The 24,286-nt window shown below is 37.6% G+C and overlaps 1 protein-coding gene across 3 annotated transcripts in view; it reads left to right on the forward strand.

Annotated features, from left to right (window-relative positions):
- KIAA1958 (KIAA1958 ortholog) overlaps window positions 1-24,286 on the forward strand; it is a 90,818-nt gene that overhangs the window by 25,829 nt on the left and 40,703 nt on the right. For all 3 annotated transcript variants that reach the window (XR_015715418.1, XM_087822844.1, XM_087822843.1), the window contains exon 2: window positions 12,622-13,816. Coding sequence is in view for 2 of the 3 variants with exons in the window: in XM_087822844.1 (XP_087678970.1) it covers window positions 12,646-13,816 (1,171 nt within the window). In the remaining variant the exon portion in view is untranslated. The remainder of the gene's footprint in view (window positions 1-12,621; window positions 13,817-24,286) is intronic.

Genomic DNA, 24,286 nt, shown 5'->3' on the forward strand with positions numbered 1-24,286 from the left:
TGATCACTTGGCTGAGGTAGTGTTTGTCAGGTTCTTGCACTGTAAAGTACTATCCCCCACCCCGCCACCCCGCCACCCCAGTTTACTTTTTGGAAAGAAGTCATTAAGTGCAGCCCACACTTCAGGGGTAGGGAGCTGTGCTCTAGCTTCTTGAGGAGGCAGCATTTACATAAATTTTTTGGAATGCTTCTGTACAGTAGATTGGTCTGTTCTCTCTCATTTATTTAGTCAATCATTTATTTATATCATTATGGACTCATGGATATTTATTTTATACTTTGGTTTATGATCAAGTACTATTCTATTTATTTTGTTGCTCACATTGTTCTTGCTCTGGCCATTGGGCACTCTTTGAGTTGGCTCCTACGTTCCTTTGACATACTCCCATGAGTTTGCATTTGAGCATTTCTTTAGTTTCTGGTTCTATAGGGGCACTCAAGTACCTTTTTGGAAAATTTAAGTAATTCCCCCTCAATGATTTTGTATAGAATTTAAAAATAATTTTATGTGCTTATATGAAGTCAAGCTATTAAGTAGATAAAAATATTTTCAGTAGTATTGATTGGTTTTATTTTTGTGATGATTTTTATAGCTACTTCTCATAGGTGAAAATGTATATGAGTATGAATTTTCTCAGAATAAATATTGTGTTTATGACTAGTTTTTATACTTCAATTTGGTCAGGTACAAATTTCACTTTGCAAAGTTTTACATTTCTTTGGCTTTCAGGGACATTTATGGCTGCCAGTAGCTGAACAGATATTACTATGCTGGAAGTATTTCAGTGATTATATATTCTGAGTGGTAAGGTTGCTTAGTCTAAAAAAAGGACTTCATAATATTTGGCTTTTGGTTATAATTAGCAGTATGTTTGCCAGAAATTAAGTTTAGCTTTTAGAAGCCTGGAATTCTTCATATGTTTATCTTTAAATACTTCAGAGACTGTTATGAAACTCTCAGTAATTCCAATATATATTATATGTTCAGCTTATTTTAAGTTACAGCTGATGGAATAGCATATAGCAAGTAATTGTACAACAACATGGGAAATGCTAAAGATAATAGTATGTAAATAGTAATACTTAGATTGATTACAACTTTGTTTAAAAGGAAACTAACTGACCCCAAGTACAAGTAAAAGACCAGAAGGAAAATAACAAAATGTTAACAGTGAATGTCTGTTAGGCAGTGTGACATGGCTTTTCTGTTATTTTCCAATTAAAAAAAAAAATTAGTACGTATTATTTAATGAGGAAATGAGGGATTGTTTTTTAAATGTAGGAAAGAGCATATTCTGCAAGGATTTCTATTGAGTGCTTATTTGTTTGTTCCATTCTAGATACTGAGAATTAAAAGGCTTTTTAAAAAAATATTTCATAACTCAGATTGTTATTCTCTACCAATGATCTGGTGAGATGTTATAATGCTTTTATAGCATTAACACTTTACAAAATGTTTAATATATCTTATTTCATTCTAAAAAACTGTATGAAATGGATTTTTACTTCATTTATACATATAAATGGATCAAAGTGTGAAGGTCAACAGTGTTAATGCATTGAAACTGTGACTCCGTTAATGTCTCCTCAGTGGAGCAGAGTTGGAGACTGAGGGCCCTAAAGCCTGCAGAGTGAAGCCTGGCTTTTGTCGTGGCTGCTGACAGACCACATTTTGTGGGACAGCCTCAATTCCTCTCATAGGAGACTGATGCCCCAAATAGATACCTTGGGGAGCCTCCTTGGATTAAAAATACCTAGTATTATCTGGTGCTTTGAATTTTTTTAGTGGTGCAGTGTAGGTGTGAATCGAGGCTTGGAAGTGGCAGAGTAGCTTTAGTAGGCTGATGTCTCTGGATATCCTCAGGATGGGGCTTAGACAGAAGATGATAGTTTATATGTTTTATGGTTTATAGATTATAGTTTATACATTTTTTAGATTATATGTTCCATCTTCACAAAATTCGCAGAAGTACCACAATTAAAAGCAGGTGCATTTAAATTGACTTTCTTTTTGTAAAGCCCTTTTTTAAAAAAGTAAAAACTGTGCTTTTCTTTCATACCTTGACATTTAGAAAGACATTCAAAGGGACTTTTTTTTTTTGTTTTTACATCAGAGGAAAATTACTTTGTTTGCAGTATGACCCTGCCCTCATGCCACTGCCCAGCCTCCTGTTCTTTCTGTCACTGGGACATATATGCAGGAGAATAGAGATGGGAGTAGTCATTTCTCTGGTTGCCTCCAGAGGGTTATCTGCTTTAGTAGAAGATTCTGATATGTGAAAAGACAGTGATGGGGTGACCACGGCATTTGATAGCCCAGCTCTGGAAATAGCAACGTCAAAGACTGGGGCTCCATTCTAGTGGTCTCATAGTGTTAATGGGATCAGTTCCCTGAGTCTCCTGTGTACTGCTGCGTGTGGTATAAGCTTCCCCTGGGCCTTGATAAGTAAGTTAGTGTAGCTTTCTGTAGAATGCGCAGGAATTCTTCATAATGGAATCCGTCGGGACACTAGAAATGATAATCAAGAACTGTGCAAAACTGTAAGGCCTCTTTTCTTAATAAGGGCCCTCAAAAGAGCCCCTCAAATTCATTGCAAGAAAATTTGGCTGTCTGTTCACAACACTTTCAAAATTGAGAAATAACTGTGTATCATATAATTAAATAAACTATTAACATTTGGGTATATTTGCTTTGTCTTATGTGTATATACATACATATTTGTATATATGAAATTATGTTATGTCTACACATACACACTTTTTTGCTGGACTGTCTGAAAATAAGTTGCAGACATGACACATCTTGGGTTTCTTTTTAAGTGCAGTTTGTCTAAACAGTCCCTATATTCCTTTGCCTCTAGTCACCCTCTCCCCATGGTAGCACCCCCTATGGGTAATCCATATTGACAATCTAGTATGTGTCCTTCCATATTTATTCCATGCTCATTAATTACATGCACACTTACATTCGTGTGTGCAGTTTTTTCATTGTTTTACAAAAATGGAATAATATGTACATTTTTCTGTATCTTGCTTTCCATACTCAAACTTACTTTGGAACTCCTTTAAAGTAAACTGATTTAATTATAATTTCTTGTTTTTAATATCAACTTAAGATGTATTTCACACACTATAAATACACTTATTTAAACTGTGCAATTTAGTGGTTTTAGTATATTTACAGAGTTTTGTAACCACAGTCAATTTGAGAACATTTTCATCACCCTAAAAAGAAACCTGGTATTTATTAGCATTTACATCTGATTTCCTCCCAAAGTCAGGCCCAGTCATTAGCAATCACTAATCTACATTCTGTCTCTATAGATTTGCCTATTCTACCCACTTTATATAAATGGAATATGTGGTCCTTTATCATTTAGAATAATATTTTCAAGGTCCATCCATGTTGTAGTTTTTACTGTGTTATCTGAATATTTTACAATGATCAAGTATTAGAAAAAACCAAAATATTCAAAATTTGTGTTAGAATGTTTTATTATATTAACAGTAGTTGATTATGTGGAGGTTATGTGGGTGATCATTTTCCTAGTCTGTCACCTTTTATCTGTGTTTGATACTAATAAAAAGGTAGCAAAATTCCATCAGAATGTTTTCTATGATCATGTTATTGTAATATTCCCATATTAAAATTTTTAAATCATACTTAAATAAAGAGAAAAATGCCTTAAACATTTAAAAACTCTGAAAATATTTTTCTAGTCCTTTTGTTTAAATTAAATTTCTAAACTATTTGGAATTTCATGTTATCTATTTAATAATTCCATTTAAAAATATTACTCTTTTTCTAGGTAGGCATATCATCTGGAAATAATGCTGGTTTTGTGATTTCACTCTAATATTTTTGTCTGTCATCTTGCCTTACAGCATAGGCCAACACATTTAGAACAGTTTTCAATGCTCATGATTAGTAGGCATCTTTATTTTTAAAGGCAATTTCTTGTTCCAGTTTTAAGGTTTTATGACTTTTTATAAGTATTTATTGTGTTAAGGCTGTTTCCTTGTAACATTAAAATAGTTCAGTAAGACAGAGCAGTCAAATCAGATAATTAAATGGAAAAAAAAAGTTTGATTAAAAAACGATTCTAAAATGTAGAACCAAAGTGATACCTGAAGGTAGAGGATAATAATAATCACTGTTGAGACTGCTAGAAGTTCTTAAATTCAGACAAAAAACTCTGTTAGTTCTGTATATATCCCACATCACTGTTAGAGTGAAATAAGAAAAACAGAGATGTTACAGAGCCTGTGAGATCTGAAAAATATTGGGACATCACTGGTGCATGCCCAAATGAGTTTCACTGGGTAAATCCTCATATGTGCTTGGAGATAAAAGCCCTTCTGGAAGAAAGTATGCCGATTCATCTATAAAAACAAATAGATTCTTCTTAGCACTGTTTTAAGGAATGTTCATTTTGTCAAAGGTTAAAGTTATTGGATGGGTTAGGTGCCTTGTGCATATATTCTTCTTTAATATACACAGTGAATATGATTGTATTCTTATGAATATATTCTTAATGAATCTATTGATATTCATTACATTTTAAATTGCACTCAGAATTTCCTAATATGATCAAGAGTACAGGGCATGAATATGAATATCTGCTGTTGAAAATATGAATATAGTCTTAATGAATATATTGATATTCATTAAATTTTAAACCAGGTTCAAAAATGACCCAATGTGAAGAACATAGCTCATGAATATGAATATAAACTTATGAAAATGTTCATGAATATATTGATATTCATTAATTTAAAACTGCATTAAAATGTTTTCCCTGCAGGGAAGAAGAGAATATATTCATGAATATATTCATAAGGAGAATATATTCATGAATATAATCATTATAAAGAGTATATCCACATTCATGAAGAACATATTCATAAGAAAACTTAAACCACTCTACAACTCTGCTTTTTCCAGAGTAAATAGTTCTTAAAATGCTGCTATGAAGCAAATACGAAAATTTTATTGAAATCTTCAATATGTGAAAAAGTATAAATTTGGCATGATCAGTGAATTGATCTATTTACAAATCGGCTTTCAGTGAATAATTTTTGGCAAATTAATTTGGAGCTGTCTCTCTCAACAGGAGATGAACCACTATTCATTATAGTATCAATCAGAACAAGAAAGAGAGGATATTGAAAACAGCTGGGCTATCTGAATACTCAGAGTATCGATTAATGACACTAAGGAAACGATAGTACCTGTTAGACATGATGACACTGCATGACATCCAAGGAGCAAAGTGCTCAGGTAAATGAGACTAGTGTTGTCAGGCAGTGGATGTAGCAGACATTGTTATTTCATGTTCCTGTTCATCTTCCTTGGGTTTACATTCATTGGACTGGATAGTATAGTAAAAGAGTGGTTTCAGAGGTTGGACCACCTACATTTGGAAACCAAACTCTTACATTGAGTCTTTTTTTTAAAAAAATTGAGATATGATTTACATACAGTAAAATGCACAAATCTTTAAAGTACATGGATTGATAAATTCTTACATATGCATACACCATATGAAAACACCACCAAGTAAAATGTAACACACTTTCATCACCCTTGTGCCCTTTCCTAGTCAATATTTACCCGCTAGAGATAACCACTATTCTGACTAGTACCACTATAGATTGTTTTGCCTGATCTTGAAACTCATATATATGGAATATACAATAAGTATTCTGATGTGCCCATTTCTTTCACTGAGCATAATGTTTCTGAAGTTTATTCATTATAGTTGTGTGTATCAGTAGTACGTTCTTTTTTTTATTGCTGTCCATTGTATGACTATACGACAAATTTTTAATATATTCTTCTGATTTGGGCTTCGTTTTGGGGTTGGTTCCAGTTTGGGGCTATTTATATTTTTGTGCTTTTTGTGGACACATACACTCATTTCTCAAAGCCTTGTTTGATGAAAAGATTATCAGTTATAGTATATTACATACCTAATAGGTATTAGGCAGCATATCTGGTCTGCTCTGAGATAAATATACTGATTTAAAAGGGCGTTTCAGCAATAAAATATAAAATAACTAAATGTGAAGTGGAGGAAAAGGTCTAGCAGCTTGAAAAGTTTTTAAATTTTTCTATACTATTAGACTTGAGTGAACGTTAGATCTGAGAGAATCCTCTGAGACCACCATTTAACCCCTTTATTTTATTGATCAAGAACCTAGAGTTCTAATTATTTCCTCAGTATAATTCATGCTACAATCTCATGATTATAGGGTCGTGGTTAATGAGCATCTGCATAATGAGGTCTTCTATACTTTATTTGTGGGAGTAGTGCGTGTTTGCTCACCAATCTGTTAGAGAATTTAGCTTACCACTCATTCAGGGCCTGAAGTGAGTGAATGTTCCTCATGAAATCCCTGGAACATGCTGCTTTAAGTTGTCATAGTTTAAACTTTCAAAAAGTTGGCAGACTGACAGAGGATTAAGGATCTTTGGTTTTAAGCCTTTATAGTTCCCTTTTTTCTAATGACTAGGCTGCTTTCACCATGTTCAAAGTAATCCATCCGTAGTGTTTAAAGGCCTAATGTACATGCAGGTATAAAAATAGATTGCCAGCCCATGGGAACCAGGCTGGTGTCAGGCAGGGTCATTACAAGAGGCAATCACTTTTAGCATGAGAGGTTTAAAAATCAGAAATTGATGGATCCCCTCTCCCCCATGTCCTCATGACATGGTGCTTAATGTTTAAATATCTTATAATGCAGAGATGATTACCAGGAACTTGTCAACATGGGTGATTTGGGGATTTCTAATGTGAAAATAAGGAAAATCTCCTTCCTTCCCTCTCTAGCACCTTAGTCGGGTACTGGGGGTGGGGTGGGTGGGTGGAGCAATGGCTGTAGCTCAAAGTGAGAAGTAGGAGCTTGTGTGCCATGTCTTTGGAGCAATGCAGCATGTCATCCCCTTCTGATGGGGCAAGGGTTCAGGAACATCACTTGAGAGGTGGTATAGTGTAGTGTTGAGCAGCACTGACTCAGGCAGACTACACTGGTTTGACTCTTAATTTACTAGCTATGAACGTTGGACAGGTTTCTTAAACTGTCTGACCCAGTTTTCTCATCTGCAGAGTAGAGATAATAGTACCTCCTCATAAACGACAGTAAGAACCATATTTGTTTTTCTACTACATTGTTCACACGACCTGATAAGAAAAAATATTTATTGAATGAATAAATATGTTTACAGTTATAAAATAACTCAACAACAAGATGTTATTTCACCTCTCAATTAGCAAAGATTTTAAAAAATAATATTATCACTTCTCAGCCTTTTGGCTAAGATCGAGTGAAAAAGAATAATACCATCATACCTGGGCAGAGCAGTAAGGAAATGCACACTATTATGTATGCAGTTGGGAGCTGTCTGTGGTAGAAACTATCTTGAAGGCAATTTGACCAAAAGAATTAAAGAAGTCTCTGCTTTTGATTCTATGCCTAGGCATTTATCAAAATTACATGCAGGTATATTAAAAGGTTAATATAAAAGTGTGTTCATTGTAGCACTTTATTTTAGTGACTAATTGGAATCAAACTAAGCAAGATGTCTAAAAGTAAAGGTTAATTATATCCATCATTAAAATCATGTAGGGCCATGGGTCTCAAATGAAGATTCTTATATTGGCTGCAAGACAGTCACGAAACATTAGGTAAAAACAGATTCCCAAGCTCAACCTTTTGGGAAACCTAATCAGAATCTAGAACCAGAATCTCTCAATTGGAGTTAAGAAATAGAGTCTCTGTTTTCTAACGAGAACCCTAGGTGATTTCAGTGCACAGCCTGAACCACTGTTACATGGCTCTCCAGCTATGCTTTGACTCTCAGTCACCTGAGCCAAAGGTTCTACTTACCTCTTAAAGCCAAGTGGAATGCCAACTATATTAAAATCTGTAGGAACCCTGGAAAACAAGGAAAGAAGATTTCAGAAAAACCCCGAAGCCCCCCAAAAAATCTGGAAGAAAGGAAAAGGTGAAATCAGATCATCCAGAAAGATAATTAGTGCCGAGTACCTAACACAAGTCAAGGAAAAGTCTTCTTCCACCCACTAGAAAAATTAGAAAATGAGTTTCCCCAGAAGAACAAAAGATTTTCCTAAAAATTGGAGCAGCAAGGCTTGGTTTGTAGGTGATAGTTACCTACCTTAGAGCTCACCTCCAGGCAGCATTTTGAAGGAATATCTCATGCGACAACATGGTTGGAACTAGAGGATATTATGCTGAGTGAAATAAGTCAGACAGAGAAAGACAGATACCATATGGTTTCACTTATATGTGGAATCAAATGAACAAACAAAACCAGACTCAGAAACAGAAACCAAAGGGATGGGGCTGGAGAAGGGGTGAAAAAGGTGAAAGGGAATATAGTCAACAACATTGTGGAACTTTACACGGTGACAGATGATTACTAAAATTAGGGGGGGTGATCCCATCATAAGGTATACAAATGTTAAATCACTATATTGTACACCTGAAACTAATATAACTAATATAATATTGTATACCAACTATACCTATTGTAAAAACAAAAAAGAGAATCAGCTCATTTATAGTTTTAGTCATCATAGATGCTCCTGAGATGCCATTAGCAGAGGCCCCGCAAGTGAGAGGTTAAGGAACAAATAAGACTGAGGTGTTGTGCTACACAGAGTGGCGGTCATGGTGTTCACACTCTGACTTCACTTGGTACCTCTTGGGAGCCAGGTGGAGTTCAGAATACTCAATACCTCCCTTGAGTAGACCCAAGCAGCCTATCAGTTTCTGCCCCTGTACTTCCATGGGAAGCCCAGCTATTGGTCTCTCCTGAAAACCTCTGCACTCAGGGCAACATCTGCTGCCTTCAAAGCCAGGTAGCTCCTGGCTGAGTTCCTTAGAGTGGCACTGGGCACCGTTTTGAAAAGTTTACCACCTAATATACACACATGCACATTTTCACATACCCTTATTAATTCACAGGCCTATAGCTTTACTCTCTGATTTTGTTATTAATTGGATATAATGCAGCCCTCTTCACTTAGACTCCCTGCGTGCACCAGGCAAAAGATTGTAGCAGGCTTTCTGGGTCAATTTTTAGTATTAAAAATTAAAAGTTTTTAATTTTTAGTATAATTGCAATTAAAAATGATGCATACTTGTTGAAGGATTTTTAGCCAGTGAATATTTCATGTGGATTGTTAACCCCTTTCCCTTCTCTGAACTGCTCCTATGCTTCATGTAATCCTATACATGACTGGCATCTGTTCTTGTCAGGTTGGGCAAAAGGTGGTCAGACATGGTAGACACACAAGGTTGAGCTAACAGGAGGACAGAACAGGCGGGTAGCATATTTCAAATCAGAGAACTCATGAAAACTCAATTGAGTTTGTTCACTTGGCATGTAATTATTCGATATTAGTTCAGTGTTTATTGAATGCCGTCTGTGTATCATGCTTTGTTAGTAGTGCTGGAGACACCATACACCGTACTGGGTAAGGTTTCTACTCTTCCGTAGTCTATTTTCAGTGCTTAGAGAAGGATTACAGAGCAAGAAGATGCCTTGCACACAACTGCTTAGGCCCTGAGCAGTATATTTTTATAAAGACCCACAAATCCTAGAAAACATTTAGAAATCTAATTCTGGGATTTGGGCCTCAGCAGTAGGGAAAATGATGATGCCATTTGCTGAGATATTAATTAGGGAAACATTAGGGAATATATATCTGCTAATGAGATTCACAGAGGTGGATGAAAGCATCATCTAGCAAGACAGTACCATGAGAGGGCTGCCAGGACCAACAGTGAACTTCGTTTTAAAGGTCAAAAAGGGCCAGTGACAGAAATTGGTAAGTCGCAGTAGAAATGCAAAGTGGGTCAACACTGAGAAATCTGTAAGTGTAACTTAGGATGTGACAATAAAAGATCAAATTTATAGTTGACTAAAATACTTGATAAAATTCAACATCCTTTATAGTTAGGAAACAGGAAACATTTTTAATGTTAGAAAATTTATTAGGAACAAATATCCAATATTGTACTTAATTAGTAAAACACTGGAAGCTTTGCCATGAAAGTTAGGAATTAGAAAACAATTTTGAAAAATAGGTATAATGAGGGATTTGCCTTCCTAGATATAAAACCATATTCAGCTATAGGAATTTAAGTGAATCAGTATTAATTGTAAAATAGGTCGATAATCAAGGAATGAGCATATAACAAGGACATTTTGTGCTTTTTGCAAAGGGACCATATGTAATGTTAAACCAAAACCATATCAATTTTTTAATTCCTTTGCATTTCTTAGGAAAATAGTTTTTCCCCCTTTCAGTATTTTCTTAAAAGAATGCTATGGCCCTAAATAGGGTTTAGTTCCATTACCAGTGTCCCTTTTCAGAATTTCTAAAATGTTTCACTTTATGAACAAGCTGGGTTACTCACATTCCCAGCACCTGTCACACAGACTCATCATCACATCTGGGAACACTTACACCACTTTCATTACTCACCACCCTCATTCAGAATGGAGGGGCTATTAATGTGATATATATTGGAGCTTCAAAATCTCATTTCCATGAGCAAATATTTCACAATAATAAGAAAGACCTGTCTTCCTTTCCTGAGAACCAATAAAGATGTAAGATTTAATTTATATATTATATAATTGTATCCATACTTATTACCACATTTAAAATGACAATTTGTTTATCCACTATGCATAAAGAGAATACATCTCTGCCTGAATGTTTCACTTTTTTCTATAAGCTTTAGAAGTGTAGCAGTAAGATAAACCAGGATCTTTGTAAGACCCTAGTAATTTTTGGAAACGGGAGGTCAGGGATGAGTTCTTAGGATTGAACCAGCCCTGCAGGTCCCTGTGCTTAGAGATGTGAAGGACATATTGGAGTCAAAGGTGACTTGTAGGATTTGGATTTCAGCTGCTGAGGGGATGGTAATGCCTTTACTGAGATATTAACTTGGATATTGTCAGGGTATATACCTGGAAACCAGGTCCATAGGGATGGTTGAGAGACAGAATATGGGGAGAATGCCAGGGCCACTGACAGACTCTAGTTTTAAAGGTCAAAAAGAGGACGACGATCCCCAGCAAGAGAAACTGAGAAATAGCAGAGTGGGGAGGGCAGTATGGTGGGCGCCAAGGAAAAAGAGGTTTTCATTAAGGCAGAAAGCTCTTCAAGCTGCTGAGAAGCCAAAGGAAAACAACCAAGGAGTGTCAGTGAAAGTCCTTGCCATGGATTGGAGGTCATTAGTGACCTTGGCCGGAGCAGTTCCAGTGGAGAGGAGAGGGGCTTGTGGACTTGCACGTTATTTTCTGAAATCTGGGATCAGCCTGCCTTTAGTCCACTTCCCAAGGCAGGGCTGTCTTTTCAGCATCGAGGGCAGATTCTTCATTACCAGACACTGCTGCTCTTCTAGTCTTAGAAAATTCGTCAAGAGAATGAGGCTATATAAATTTAAACGCAGCTAAAAATGTTAACACCGCTTGCTTTGAGAGAGAGTTTCCGTTTTTCTGTTTCCTGCCCTTCTCTGAGTAGTCTGTACAGCATGAGTCATCACGTCAGATCACGCTCGTCGATGGGGAAGCCCCTCTAAAATACGATCAAGTGGTATTGCTAGTAAACACAGACGGAGCGATTGGGATGAGCGGAGCACCATCACCGGGGAGGTGGTGAGCAGCGGTCGTTAGGAGGGAGCACGGACCACGGCAGAGTGGGTGGGGGAGTGCCTCAGACTGCTGTGTCTGTTGTCCTGACCCTCCGTGAGGCGCTATAATCTTGCTGAGGGTAGGCATATAGTGGGGAGTTCCAGAGCCTTTCCTAGGCTCATTGCTTGTGCGTATCCTTATGCCTAGAAGTCTCTTCTCTCCTGCCCCATCCCTTTTCTTTTTCATCTGTGAATTTCTACTGATCCTTCAGCTCTTAGCTTCACTTTCTCTGAGAAGCTTTCTCCCATCTCCCAGAATAGAACGAGTCTCTGGTTTTATGCTCTCTTAGCACTCAATTCATCGCTTCTGCAAAATTCTTGCCGAAATTGCGACGAAATTATTTCTTGTATAATTAGTTTGTCTCTCCTGTCATCCTGCCGTGGTGAATTCTCATTCCCAACATTACTCCTAGTGCCTAGTGACCCAGTGTCATTCGGTATTTGTTGAATGGAGGGATGCCACTGAAGACTCGGTAAATCCAAGAAGGAAAAATGGGCTGTGGCGTTTTCCAAACTTTGTCACTATGGAACTTTTCTTTCCCCTCTTTCATGTTTATTTTTTAGATTAATTTTAGAGAGAGGAAGGGAGAGAGAGTAGAGAGAAACATTGATGGGCTGCCCTCCCCCCACCCTGTACTTGCCCCAACTGGGAGATTAAACCCACAACCTGGTTATGTGCCCTGACTGGGAATCGAACCCGCCACCTTTTGGTGTATGGGATGACGTTCCCACCAACTGAACCACACCAGCCAGGGCTAACTAGATACAGTTTTGAAGTGCATTTCTTTTTTATGCCACATGATGATCATAGTTCAAGGAAATTGAAGTAATTGAGATATGGGACTATCTTGGGTAATAATGGCTTCTTATTTTGATTATTTCCCTTTAGGAAAGACACTGCTGATCCTGTAACATGGAGGATTGCCTTCATACCTCATCTGAGAATCTGTCCAAATTGGTCAGTTGGGCCCACAGCCATGGGACTATTTGCAGCCTCATTCCTAACCTGAAACACTTGCTTTCAGAAGGTTCCCATGGGAACCTGACGGCAATGTGGGGATGCAGTGCTGGCCATGCTTATCACTGGCCACTGACAGCTACTTGCAGAGCTGGCTCCCAAGAGAGGGTCTGTTTCCAGGATAACAGAAGTTTTAACTCTGATAGTCCCAGTATAATCGGAGTGCCCTCTGAGACACAAGCTAGCCCAGTTGAAAGGTACCCTGGGAGACCAGTGAAAGCGAAGCTAGACTGTAATCGGACCAGAGACTCTTGTGACTTCTCTTATTGCAGTGAGCCCTCTGAACTGGACGAAGCTGTTGAAGAGTATGAAGATGAAAACACCCTGTTTGACATGGTTTGTGAGTCTTCTGTTACAGATGAGGATAGTGACTTTGAACCCCAAACCCAAAGGCCTCAAAGCATTGCTCGAAAAAGGCCTGGAATACTCCCGTCTTCTCTCCATTCAAGCTCCCAGGCTCAGATGGTTGATGAATGCAGCAATGATGTCATCATCAAGAAAATCAAACAGGAGATTCCTGAAGATTACTACATTGTGGCAAATGCAGAGCTGACTGGAGGAGTCGATGGACCAGCCCTATCATTGACACAAATGGCAAAACCCAAGCCTCAGACTCATGCTGGCCCCTCCTGTGTAGGTTCTGCTAAGCTAATTCCCCACGTAACATCTGCCATCAGCACAGAGCTAGATCCACATTGTGTGTCTGCCTCCCCCTCTGTGATGTCTAGACCAATCGTCCAGAAGAACGCCAGGGCATCTCTGGCTTCACCAAACAGAGGACCTTCTGGTGCCCATGGCACCAACCAGCAGGTGGCCATGCAGATGCCTGTGAGCACATCCCATCCTAACAAACAGATCAGCATCCCTTTGTCTGCCCTGCAGCTGCCTGGACAGGATGAGCAAGTTGCTTCTGAAGAGTTCCTGCCCCATCTGCCCAGCCAGGTGTCCTCCTGTGAGGTAGCCCTTTCTCCCTCAGTTAACACAGAGCCAGAAGTGAGCTCCAGTCAGCAGCAGCCCCAAGTTGCTCCAACCATAACCACTGAGGCCATGGCACAGTGCATACCAGGTATGGCATGTGAGGTGACAGTGAGTCTCTCGTCCATGTACATCAGAGAATTCTGCGCCGTCAGCACTTCTAAAACCATAGGCTCTATTTGCTAGAATTCAGGCCTTTATTATTCTCAGAAAGATAGAAATAATGAAATATTACATCCAGGTGATGCTATAAAGGAAATTCTTAATTAAGGTCATACATCCAGTTGGTGTACCTCAGGGCTGAGAGGACAGGTGTAGGATTGGTCTGTTGATAACGCATGGCTAGATTTAAGGTTTGTATCTGTGATCTTAAGATTAATTTTTATATCATTTTTGGAAAAATCTTATGCCATCTTTTTAGTATCAAGGTGTTTGGTTGCTGTTTGACGTCAAAATGACGTTGGGTTAGACATGTAATGACAGTAGACCTAGTGTTTTTCTATATTACTTATTTGTCTGAACCAACTTGGCATTTATATTTACTTTATTTTAGTTGGTGTGGCAGTTTAAAACAAGTTTTTTAAAAAACAAGCATTTCTGAAAGAAGTATTTGATCTCTCAAAGTTTAAAAGAATCAGATAGCTTGCATTTCTGCAATATATGAGTCTAACTGGAGTGGACTGAGAGGAGAGGGAAATAATTATCTGTAATTCTAACGTCTAACATTCTGTAATTTTAACACTCAGTACTTACTTAATCTGGGTTGTTATATAAAGGGAGTTTGGATGTCATGCTTTTAGGTTCATGATTCAAATCTTATAGAACAGAGTTGGGAAAATGGAGCAGGGTGAGTAGACATGCAGAGGGTACAGAAGGCAGAAAGTGGTGGCTTGTTTTGGTTTCATCTTATTCCCTCTCAAGAAAGTCATATATTTTGGGAAAAGCTTCCTAGAGGCCTGAGCTACCTATGCCTTTACCCTATAACTTTCTGGAATTAAGTTGCTTTACAAAATGCTTTTTCAGTGTTAGTGTCAACCTTAAGATCCCCAAAGGAAACCTTTGATTTATGATTTCCCTAACAAAGTTACGGTGTAATAAAGTACATAATTGAGGATATTTACATCTTGATTCGGAATCATGCTTTTCAGTTTATTTTTCTTTCATTTAAAAATAATAGCTTTCTTGAGTTATAATTCACATACCGTAATGTTCACTCTTTTAAAGTGTACAGTGCAGTGGTTTTTGGTGTATTCACAGACTTGTGCAACCGTCACCACTATCTAATTCCAAAACAATCTCATTGCCCCGGAAAGAAGCCCTGTACCCATTAGCAGTGTTTCCTTCTTCCTGGCTCCTGTCAACGACTAGCCTTTCTGTCTCCATGGGTTTGCGTATTCTGCACATTTCATATAAATGGAGTCATATTATGTAGCCTCTTAGCATAATTTTTTAAAGATTAATCTGTGTCATGGCATATATCAGCATTTCTTTCCTTTTTATTGTCAAATAGTATTTCATTGTATGGATAACGCCATGTTTTTTTTTCCCTTTCATCAGTTGATGGACATTTAGGGTGTTTCCATTTTTTGGTTATTGTGAATAATGCTGTTAATAACATTTATGTGGACATATATTTTCATCTCACTTGGGCAACTACCTAGAAGTGGAATTGCTGGGTTTTATGGTAACTCTATGTTTAGCTTTTTGAGGAGCTGCCAAACTGTTTTCCAAAGGGGCTCTACCATTTTATAACCTCACTAGCACTGTAAAAAAGGTTCCTGTCTCTCCACATGCTCACCAATACTTGTTATTTTCTGTTTTTAAAAAATTATAGTTATTCTACTTGGTGTGTTAAGTAACATCTCATTGTGGTTTTGCTTTGCACTGTGCCCTAGTGACTAATGATGTTGAACTTTTTTCCTATGGTTATTGGCCATTCGTATATCTTCTTTTGAGAAATTCAGATTCTTTGCCCATTTTCTAATCAGATTTGTCATTTTATTGGTGAGTTGTAAGAGCTATTTATACATTCTGATTATAAGTCCCTTATCAGATGCATGATTTGTAAATATTCTCTCCCATTCCATGAGTTATCCTTTTTTCCCTCCCCTCCCTTCTTTTTTTTTTTTTTACTTCAATCATTTAATAACAATATGGTCTTTAGCTAATCTTCACATCATTAGACACAATGTTATCTTTATTAGGCTGACTATCTGTCCTAGGAAAGCTAACTCTTGATACATACAGGATGTAAGTAGTACCTTTTCACTTAAATGGCTGTGAATCTGGTTGGTTATTTGTTTCTTCCCACCACCTTTTTTTTTTTTTTTGTATAATAGGAGACTTAGCCTGACAGAGTTTCCTGCATTCTTACTTAATTTATATTGAGGGTAGAACTGTATTTACAAAGTGTGTCAGTGTTCCAAAACAGCATAGTGAGACTGTTAATTGTATTGCACACCCTTCCACCAACTTTCCCCTACAAAGCAAGATGCAAGATTTACTTGCATCTGCCTAGAGGATAGTAAATGAGACATTGAGGCTTTTTATTAAACCAAATATGAGTATCTTCCTATATAATTATTTTGGAAAAGAAATTGAGCCTATTGGAAAAAATATTTTAATCTATTTATTGTCGTATAGGTTACATTTTCTTAAATTTTTCCCCTTCTCTCATTAAAATTGCACATTGTATGATAGCTATAAAAAGCAAACATTGCGTCCGGCCGGGCATGGCTCAGCGGTTAAGCGTCGACCTAGGATCCAGGCAATCGGGGTTCGATTCCCGGTCAGGGCACGTGCCTGGTTGCGGGCTTGATCAATGACTCTCTCATCATTGATGTTTCTGTCTCTCTCTCTCCCTCTCCTTTCCTCTCTCTGAAATCAATAAAGATATATTTAAAAAAAAAAAAAAAAAAGCAAACATTGCCAAGGATAGCACATAACATACAATCATAAACTATGATTTAGCTTTCCTCTCACAGGGAGAATTTGTTTAGCTTGGAGTTGAACCTTCAAGAAAAAACAGTATGAAGAACTGGTGATGGGAATTTCCTAAGGAATGATCCTGATATTTTGACCCATTGTTCTGTAGAAGGATATTATATTGCTAAGATGTTACTAGCTTTAAAGAAACACTATTTGGATTGGAAACGTCAATGGGACAGATAAAAATCTGACATTTTTCTATGGGAAAGAGAGAAAGTTAATGTATAATTTACCTTTTCCACAGAGCTCAAATTAGTCTTTGTGCTATAAAAGTTTTATTTATTTGTTTTTGCATATTTATTTATACTAAGTAGTTGTGCTATGAAAGTTTTGTTTTTGTATATTTATTTATAAATAATTTTCATTCTAAACATAGATTTTTTAAAAATTTAGAATCCAGCACATCCAAATATATGTGAATAAATATTTACAGATGGACCTTACACAGTTAATATGTAAAGTATTACTTAGGACTTAGCAAAGAAGAGAGGTTCTGAAAGAACTAGCAGAATTAAGTACATTTAAAATGGATGTTATATAGGCTAGAGCCTTTATCAAATCATTGTCAAAATACAGCATCTCTTTGTATAATTTTTTTAAAAAGTATATCTTTATTGACTTCAGAGAGAGGAAGGGAGAGGGAGAGAGAGAGATAGAAACATCAGTGATGAGAGAGTCATTGATCAGCTGCCTCCCACACACCCCCAACTGGGGATCGAGCCCACAACCCAGGTATGTGTTCTGACCGGGAATCGAACCGGGATCTCCTGGATCCTAGGTTGATGCTCAACCGCTGAGCCACTCTCGGCTGGGCTGAATAATATTTTTTAAGTAAATAATGAGACAAATGACTATTGAGTCAGAAACAAAGAGAAATTGTTCCATTTTGTTTAGTTTTACAGATGCCGTTTAAATCTATTCCCCTAGTGGAAAATCATTCTTATTTTTGTTTAGAACAAAACTCACAAAGTTACACAATTTTAATCAGAATGTGAATAAAGTTATTAATTTTCATCAGTTCAATCATACTGCTCAACCCAAATCTTAGCAAATTGTAACGAGTAAAGAAGACATACATTATGAGAAGAATTATTGGCTATCTCCCAGTGGCGTAGATTCCATTAATTTTTGAGGTTTTTTAATTTGGACATTTGTTATAAATTTAAATCTCTATTCCATCATGAGTTGAGAAGCAGTGATCTGGGGAATGCAGGATCCACATTCTGGGGCACATAGTTATTTTATCGGGGTACCCAGTATCTTTGAACACATCCTGTGTCAGAGAATTCCCTTCTTTGTGCATCTGCACTTCCCTATTGGAGGGCCAGAAATGTGCTTTCCAAGCTTATATTTCAGCGAGGGCTGTCCTGTGATCTTAGGCACATCAGACTAATCAGAAGGACCTGGAAGAATCTATTTTGGCAAATGCAGTCAGTTTCTAGAAGCAGCAGGAGCAGGATTCCAGCAGTAGTTCCAGCGTTGGAGGCCCAAGCTGGAGTGTTGGTGGCTGGGTTGCCTCCACCAGAGCAAATCTGTGGTGTGGTTAAGGCTTTATTCATAGGCACCTCCAAGCCTGATATAGTGGTGTTCAGGAAATTCTGTGGCCTTTATTAAATTCTTTTTCTGTCTAAACCAGCTAGACTAGGCTTCCATTGTTTTAAACAAAGAATCTGGAGGACTGTCGCCTCTGAACCTAGGAAAGGTATTAACCTCTCCTAAGTGTTGCATGAAAAATAAAATAATTTTCTTTTTGCCACTAGGTTTCTATTTTCAGCTAAACTATATGGCGTCCCCTTGGTAAGTAACCGCTGGTACCATGATGCCCTTTATCGTGTGCTATCTTGCTGTACAAACTGTACAGCAACACATAGAATGCTAGAGAGAGCTTCTCTTCACGCTGAACCTTCCCTCCTTTCCCAGTGGAAGTTTCAGCTGAAATGTGTCCTTTGTGGGGTCATTTCCTTGCAACACATTCCCTGAACCTAGAATGTGAGAAGGGGGTACTTATACCTTTGCTTTCAGCCCTTTGCTTTAAGGGCATTCTGAGAAATAAGAGAAGTCCCATGTTGAATATTTATTAAAAGTTAATTTTGAATTATTAGTTTTCCCTTAGTGTGTATCTTTTTTCATGCCAATTCACATGATACTACTATTTCCTGAAGTGATCTGTTGTATTTCTTTACCATTTCTCAATTCGATCCCTTGTGGAAAGATACTATATTGCTAAGTGGGATTGAACAGCAAAATCACCAGGTGGTAGCCCAAATAGGAGGGTGTTAGGAATCTGAGCATGGATATTTTGTATTGCCTCATATATTTCATTTCTTTTCTTCCTTCGTTTTCCTTACCTCCCATTTCCTTTTCTCCTTTCATAATTTCCTTGAGATGCCGTCGGTAGTGGTGGTCAGTGTGGGAAGTTTGGTATGGTGTGGTGAAGGGGAGTGAGCTTTAATTCATTAGACCTCTTAGAAGAAAGTTAATGGACTAGATGCTTACCTAATTTATTCATGTTCGTGTTAATACCAAGGAGGCTTTAATGGAACTATGCAGCACCCTCCTGTTCAGTCCTAGTGTCTTGCACACAGTACGCTATGGCCATCATGTTGATAAATAATTGATGAAATCATATTTTAGGGAAAAATTATGTATGGGGTCCCAAAGTTTGCAGGACTTACTGCTTGATGTTAGCAACATCTTCTAAAAGCAATAACCTCGTTTCATTCCTCCACTCACCTAATTGGCTGTGAAGAAATCAGTCCTTCTCTCCCATTAAGATATGGGCTTGCATGCATGTCCATGGGAAGAGAGAGCAATTGAAAACCTGTATGAAATTATGAATCCCTAATGTGTTGCTGAACACTGTGAACCCTTTCAGATCTGTACTATCAGCACCCCTTTCCATAGACTTTTGGAGGCTACCTTCCACCCATCTGCTGAGTATCACAAGTCTCATTATTTCTCTACTTCAAGATCACCAGCTCTTGACTCTCCTACTTGAGTGTCGTAGGATCTTCTCTCCCCTAAGTGTCACAAAGCCCTTCGTCCCCAATCAATCAGAGGGTAATTCTCAGAGTGGTGGTGGGGTAATGTTAGGTTTTGCCATTATAGTAGAAAGCCTATAGTCATCATGCATTTAAGGAGCTGGGGGAGGGGGAGATGGTCATCTCCAGCCCCTGGCTTCTGAGCACTCTCTTCCTTCCTTCTTGCAATGCAGTTCTTAGAAAGTAGCTTTAAAATTAGTAGTTTTTAGCCTTGTTTTCTACACTGGGGGAGAGGTATGGGAAGGGAATATAAGTGCAGTCATTCTGTTGAAAAAGAATTGACTGTATTGTCATATGTTTTCAAAGTATTTAGGTTTTTACAAAGACAGTTTTACCAATAATGAAAACCCATTATAACTTATATAACATATGTAACTTATATATGCCTTATTATAAAGCTGTAGTAATTTAAATGGAATGGTCTGACACAAAGATACACTAATAGAGCAATGGAGCAGTACTGATAGCCCAGAAACACACCTACACATATATGGGAACTTCGTGTGAAAGAGATGTCCTCATGGATCGGTGGGAGGACGGAGCAGTCGATGACTGGTGTTGGACAATTGGTCACCCACATGGAACAAAATAAAATTAAATCCTTATGTTTGATGGAAATCTTGCAAAATGGCTTTGGTATCAGGATGAGTTTTTTAAACATGACACAAAAGAGCACAAACCATAAAGGAAAAAATTGAAAATGCTGACAGTCTTAAAATAAAAATCTTAGCTGGGACAGGGGATATAATAAACAAACTTCAAAGATAAGCAGTAGTTTGTGAGATGATTTCATTGTGCATAATCAAAAATATTTATATACAGACTACATAAAGAACTGACACAAATCAACAGGAAGAAGACCAAGTAATCCAGTAGGGAGTTGAGCAAAGGAAATGAAGAAGCATTTCTAATAAGTGGAAACCTATATAGTTAATAAATACATGACACATACTCAACCTCTTGTTATCAGGGGAATGCAAATTGAAACAACAATGAGGTACCAGCAGAAAGGCAAAACTTACTAATTTTAACTATCCTAAGTGTTGAAAGTATGGGAAACTAAGGACATACTGGTGGGAATATAAATTGGTACAATCACTTTGGAGAGCAATTTACAATATCTAACAAAGTTAACCGTGTGCATATCATACAACCTAGGAATTCAACTTCGAGGCATCTGCCCTAGAGAGTCTTCCATATATATATTCCTGAAAAGGAAAGATGTACTAGGGTGTACATTGCAACTTTGTGATATCTACTCAGTGTCTATCAGTAGATATTGTGATATAGTTCTCAGTGGAGTATGTGCATCAGCCAGATATACATTTATTAATGCAGATAAATCTTGAACATGTTAAATCTGAATGTCAGGGACATGAGTTTATGTTATACAAGAGGCAATATAAACCCAGGGCTTAATTATGGAAATCTGGACACACAATTGCTTGGATTCAAATCCCAGCTCTGCTACTTGTTTTCTGGATGACTTTGGCAAGTTACTTAACCTCTCTGTGGCTTAGCTTTCTCATCTATAAAATGAAGAAAATAATGTATCTATCTTATAGGGTTGACATGGGATTAAATTAATTTATAAAAAGCCCTCTAATCTATGGTAAGCATACTTTAATATTACTCTGTATACTTTTCTGTATATTTTTTAATGTGATTACTTTTTCAATATAGATGTGAAACATAAATAAAATTGTGGAATGGTGAGGGTATTATGACATTGTTTTTGTTATTACTGAATATAGAGGGATTTATTTTTTTGTAAGCACGTAAAACTTTACTAACATTGTCTTCTAGTGTACCTGTTTATGGAAAAAGAATTTGAGAATTATCCTTATAAAGTTCAGTGCTATGGCTTTCCTCCTATGACAATGATGGGATGCTGTCATGGGGAATTTTATTAAGTTCTTCTACTGGAATAAATAAAAAGCACAGAAACACAATGTCCTCTATTACCTACCTAGCACTTTTATTTCCAGTATCAACATTGCCTGAATTCCATGAAGAAAGGTTGTTTCCTTTATTTTACTGATGGGAAATGAGGCACAAAATAACTAGGTGATTTGCTTGGAGTTACAGTGGGAAAAAACTTGTTCTCCTACTTTTAACCCAAAGGGATGGAGTCCCTGCTCTGCACCATGGTCCCTACCTCTGCTTGTCTTGGTGTAGGAATAGCCTAAACCGCTTGCCTTTCCCCTTTCATTTTCAGGTCATGTCTATTTTCCAAAGTTTAGGCTGCGAGAGTATATCCGAAAGAGATCATCTGTTTTTTTCCAAGAATCATTTTTAAAAGGACCCAGAGTTTAATAGAAGGATTCATTGTACCAGGAGCAGGGACATGTGTCTTAATCTCTTTTTCTACTGCACATCTGGACACATCACTTGCACTTCATTTTATCAAACATTTTTTCAGGATCAATTATATGACAGGGCTGGTGAAAATACAAAGATGAATGTCAGATTTTCTGCTCCTGGAATATCATTGTTTAGAAAAAGAGACAGGCAAACCAACAACTCCAACTCCAAATATGTAGAAAGAGGTATATAAAATGCAGTTGAGAAACACAGGAAATGGCATTTCAGGTAGACAGAAAACGTGAGCACAAAGACATTAGGGCAGATTACTTAGGGAAGCATGGCTTCGAGTGTGGATTGAGAGTAGATTTCAAAGGAATCAGGAGAGTTGCTGCTGGAAAGCAGGGCTGGAGCCATTTGTGAAAGGCTGTGCATGTGATATCACAAATACCCTGCGAGGGGAGCTGGGGGACACAATTCATTATCTTAGAAGATTGCACTGTTAACAGTGGGAAAGTAAACCCAGGGACACAAGAGCCATTTTGTAGGGTAGTACAGTAATGCAGAGGGGAGATGACAGTAAGTGCTCAAATGAGGCAACAATAATGGCACCAGAGATGAGACAGGTTGATGTTTCAGGAGTTAGAAAGTATAGACCTTGAGCCCTGGCTCAGTGGTTAGATTGTCAGCCCGGAAACTGAAGGGTCCTGGGTTCAGTTTCAGCCAAGGGCCTGTACCTTCATCGTAGGCTCGATCCCCGTCGTGCGGGAGGCAACCAATCAATGTGTTTCTCTCGCATAGGTGTTTCTCTCTCTCCCTCCCTTCCACTCTCTCTGAAAAGCAATGGAAAAATATCCTTGGGTGGGGATTAAAAAAAAAATGGAAGAAAAAAAGGACAGACATTGATGACCTCTTGAGTGTTTGGCCTCATGGGATCTCTGTTGCCACCCCATATTCTCTGTTAAAAGGCACAGCACTGGTTTAGGCAACACCGAAAGGTCTTCAGAACACAGATATCTACAGTGAAGTCATAATTCTCCATGTGTAGGATAAAAGAGTGTTAGAGTGCTGAAGCATGCCATGACCATTCATTTAACGAACATCTAGTGGAAGGCTACAGATTGCCAAGTTCAAGTTGGCTATCTGAGTAGAGCAACATACAGGGCAAAAATATGGATCCTGTTTGCATACTGCCTACTCTAATGCGAGAGAGACACCCTGACACTTGCCCTTTCAAAACATCCCCAGTTAAAAAACAAAAACAAAAAATGGAACCAAGGGTGTTGTTCAACTGTGAATGACTTTGTAAGACTAAATTGATTGCCGTTAGATAATACATTTATTAAGGCTGTTTCAAGGATGATATATGACTGAAAGTGGTTAAATGAATAATTAAGCCAGTATGATAAATGAAAAGTAGGTCTTTCTTAGCTGGAAATTAAATGTGCAGAGGCTACAGGCAACCCATTCCACATCATAATTTATTTGAAACAACTTTCTATTCAGCTAAAAATAACATGAGCCTAGTTATAATATAATCGTAATATCAGTTGTTTTTGCAAACAACTAGTGACCTTTCCTTAAGAATTAAAAATACAATTGCTTGCTAGTTTTCTGGAAGGCAAAAATAGAAACTCAAGCTAGTTGCTCTCTGTTGTACAACTGCATAATTTTCTGAGAAATTATCAGTTTTATCAGCTTTTACCCCAATGCTTGCACATCCTTTCTTAGTATCATTTGTTTTAATATTTCACAGGAAAGTCTTCCCAAGTAACTGTTTACTTCTTTAAAATAAAGGCATTTTTCTGTTATACCAATGAAGTAAAAACTCCGTTATTTATACATATTTAGAAATTCACCTAAATATAACGGAGACTTCCAAATTTAAAAAATGTACCTAAGTACAGCAGACTGACAAATAGCTATAAACCTCAGAGTGTAATTTTCCTTCAATGAATTTGCGTTTGACTAAGACTGCTAGGAGGCCAGGAAGCAGTTCAGAACTGAAGAGGCATTGACTTTGATTTTCTAGCCTCGATTTTCATTCTCTGTGGTCTGAAAAGATGAAATAATGTACGACTCAGGGCAGACACGTTGGTGTCAAAGCACTGAAGTCTTAGCTTCAGCGTCCTGTCATCCCTGTTTCCCTTCTCACTGACTGAGCGGCCTGACCATCTTGCAACTCAGCAGGGATGGGCAAAGTGCAGATGATCCTCTGTATTTCAGGC

The sequence above is a fragment of the Miniopterus natalensis genome, chromosome 12 (genome assembly GCF_054644295.1).
Source record: "Miniopterus natalensis isolate mMinNat1 chromosome 12, mMinNat1.hap1, whole genome shotgun sequence".
Classification (NCBI taxonomy): Eukaryota; Metazoa; Chordata; class Mammalia; order Chiroptera; family Miniopteridae; genus Miniopterus; species Miniopterus natalensis.